The sequence below is a fragment of the Lolium rigidum genome, chromosome 2 (genome assembly GCF_022539505.1).
Source record: "Lolium rigidum isolate FL_2022 chromosome 2, APGP_CSIRO_Lrig_0.1, whole genome shotgun sequence".
In the NCBI taxonomy this organism is placed as follows: Eukaryota; Viridiplantae; Streptophyta; class Magnoliopsida; order Poales; family Poaceae; genus Lolium; species Lolium rigidum.
The window spans coordinates 62,687,828-62,691,243 of record NC_061509.1 but is presented as its reverse complement, the minus strand read 5'-3'; the positions used below and the strand labels follow the sequence as shown (position 1 = coordinate 62,691,243).

General features: G+C 48.8%; 1 protein-coding gene across 1 annotated transcript; it reads left to right on the top strand.

The window, feature by feature from the left end:
• Window positions 1-853: 853 nt before the first annotated feature.
• On the top strand, window positions 854-1,420 carry LOC124689808 (RING-H2 finger protein ATL56-like). Its single transcript, XM_047223277.1, has one exon. It carries the CDS (start codon window positions 854-856, stop codon window positions 1,418-1,420), a length of 567 nt encoding a protein of 188 aa, XP_047079233.1.
• The last annotated feature ends 1,996 nt before the right edge of the window (window positions 1,421-3,416 follow it).

The window sequence follows — 3,416 nt, the reverse complement described above, 5'->3', positions numbered from 1 at the left end:
TTTTTGGTGGTGGTTGTATTGTTTCTAATAGGGCTAGAATTCCGTAGCGGGTCTTTTGTTTTCTTAGTTTTTTTGGATATGTGCATCCATACTGCCATTAGGATATTGTGTTGTTGTAGAGACTAGATGTAATTGGTATTTATTGTCCTATTAATATTAATATATTTCTTTTATCGAAAAAAGTTTGCATCAGCTGTTGAAGATGCTCATGTCTAGGCCTGAAAATAAAACTCGAAACTCACCAACTAAACGAGTAACTCGCGATTCGACTCGCCTCGACTCGAACTCGGTGTATAACGAGTTGATCCGAGTTTCAGATTTTGTCGTTAAACGAGTTGAAGCTAAATGAGCCGAGTTCTTCGAACTCGCGAGTAGCTCATTTAGCTCGGTAAAATTAGTGCCCTAGAGAAGACTAGATGATTCATACTTGTACAACTTATGCTATATTTTCCATCATTCTAAACCGTGACTTGCCTAAACTTTCAAAATAATGTAATGAATTAGAGTGGAAGGCGTCAGACAGTGGGATAATGTAGTTGAATTAGGCGGAAGATTGATTTGGTGGGCCAGGACGATGATAGTGGCGAGCGGAAGTCAAATGGCGAGACGGTGGCGACAACAACACACGCGTCACGGCGTGTATATTTTGCTCTTCACGTTTGGGGCATTGCACATTTGAAAACATCAGATGAAAACGCCGCACGGCGCACCCAACCACCAGCAGGGCAGGCCCCAACGCTGCTAAATTGACGTGCTGTTCGTCCCAATTCCACTTCCTTCCCAAGAATATCCTCCTCCCTCCCAGCCGGCCGTCCCCTCCAGAGAAGCGGGAGCTAAAGAATCCCCGCCGCGAATGGCCCCGCCCGCCGCCGGCGAGGCCTCGTCCTCCTCCTCGGCCTGCGCCGCCGCGCCGGAGACTCCTCGCCCTCACCCGGAGGAGGCCGCCAAGCGCCGCTGCCGCCCCTCGCGCCCCGCCGCCGGCGCCTGGGCGCGCGTGGTCTCCATGGGCGTGCAGGGCTGCGTCATGGCCGCCGCGCTCGCGCTCTTCCTCCTCTTCGCCTTCGCCGCCTGCCTCCTCATGCTGGCGCTCGTCTTCTCCGCGCGCGCCTTCCGCCGCCAGGGCAGCCGCTACCGCCCCTTCTCGCCCGACGACGACTTCCCGCCGCCGCCGCCGCCCCCGCGCCCCGTCGGCCTCGCGTCCGCCCAAATCGCCCGCCTCCCCTGCTTCGACTCGTCGCCGTTCGACGGGCCCTCCACCTGCGTCGTCTGCCTCGAGGCGTCGCGCGCCGGCCAGCGGTGGCGCAAGCTGCCACCCTGCGGCCACGCCTTCCACGCCGCCTGCGTCGACCCGTGGCTCCGCCTGTCGCCCGCGTGCCCCGTCTGCCGCGCTGCCGTAGCCGTCCCGCCAGAGAAGAGCTGATAACGAATCACCCACGGCGTCAGCCAGCGTGAGACGCCACCGACTTCGCTCCTCCACCTCGTGGTGCCCGCCAGGGCTGTAAAGGTTTGGTTTTTTTCCTTCAGGTGCTCGACAGAATGCCTTGTAGGCGTAGTGGTAGATTTCGTGTGGATCCTCCTGCTGTTGTAAAGCGAGAAGCAGGGACAAGGTAGTTTGTTGCAACATCAACATCTTTGTCTGTTTTCCAGGATTGTACTAGTTGATCCATGTTGCTCGTGGTGTCACTCGTGGATATGGAAGTATACCCATCAATAATTGATGGATATGGGTATCCATCAATATATGCATCACAAGTATTCCTAGTAGGGGAATAAGCTTTGATGTGATGCTCTTGTGGGACACTTGTATGGCAGTGATGTCAACAGCTCAAGATGAACTCCAAACCTGCGAAACATACTTGATCCGTTGCAATACCTACTTGCTTTCAGCCGTTTGTTAAATACAATAATAAAGAAGATTGTATGCATATATCGATGCAGAGGTCCGGAGCATAGCCTCCATTTCAAAAAGAAATACCCACTTATTCTCTTCTAGGCCGGTGTACAAGTTGGTTGTGGATTTTGCTGATGGGGATAATGTGGTGTGCATTTTTTTACAATGTTGTGGACGTTCCATAACCGGACAAGGCGCACACCCATTTCTTTGTGCAGTAAACACTATCATGTCGCCAATGGATGAGAGATGCCCAATTTACCCCTTAACTTGTCCTAAAGTTCAGTTTCCACCCTTGAACTCTTATTTGGTTCAACTTTCAATCCTGAACGATGAAAACTGTTTAGAATTACCTCTTCTGAGGCGGAATGGATCGTCTTGTAAAGCGAGAAGCAGGGTGAAAGATATAGTTTGTCCTATCATACAACTTTGCAATGTCAAGATCTTTGTTTATTTTTCCAGTATTGTGTAGTTGGTCCATGTTGCTTGTGGTGCCACTCGTGGATTCTGATGGATATGGAAGGATGCCCATCAATTATTGATGGATACACGTATCCATCCTCGTATGCATCACAAGTATTCCTAGCTAGGGAATAAGTTTTGATGTGATGCTCTTGTGGGACACTTGTATGGCAGTGATGCCAACACCTCAAGATGAATTGACTCACCGAAATATACTTCAAACCTGCGAAGCATGCTTGATCCAAACAATTGGTTGCAAGACCTACTTGTTCTCTTATCCTTTCACTTCTACGTGAGTTTGTTTTGGATTTTGCTTGACAGGAATAATGTGGTGTGCAGTTTTTTAATGTTGTGGATGAGGTGCACGCTCATTTCTTTGCGCAATAAAAGCTATCATGCTGGAACTGCTTTAGTTTATATAGGGCCAATGGTTGCAGATCCGGAACTTGAAATTTGGCGTCATGGTACTCGACAAAATGCTGTAAGGTTTGGTTTTTCCCCTTCTAGTGCTCGACAGAATGCCTTGCAGGCGTAGCGGTAGATTTCGTGTGGATCCTTCTGCTGTTGTAAAGCCAGAAGCACGGACAAGCTAGTTTCTCATACCAAACAACTTTGTAACGGAGCTAATTACACCTATAGTCCTACAACTTGTCTATCATGTGAAGGTTTAGTTCTACTACTTGCAAAGTGTGAAGTTATGGTCCTACAACTTGAAAATCATGTGAAGATTTGGTCCTCAATCAATCAAAATCTGACATGTGGCATAACAGTTTTTGCAGAAGCACCCCTAATATTTTTAGCAGGCACATTGGACCCTTGACGTCTTCTTACATGTGGGTCCCACCTGTCAATGCGTATCCGAAAAAATAAAATCAAATACGCGCCCACAGAGTATCGAACTCGCGATCTCGTGTTTCCAGTAACCCACAGTCGCCACTAGATCATAAAGCTCGGTGTGATGTACATGAGGACGTTAGCTTATTTCATCTAAGATAGCTAGATAGAAAAGTAAGAGGAAACAAATAAAATTTTATTTGCTAGGACGAGGTTTCGTACTCGCAAG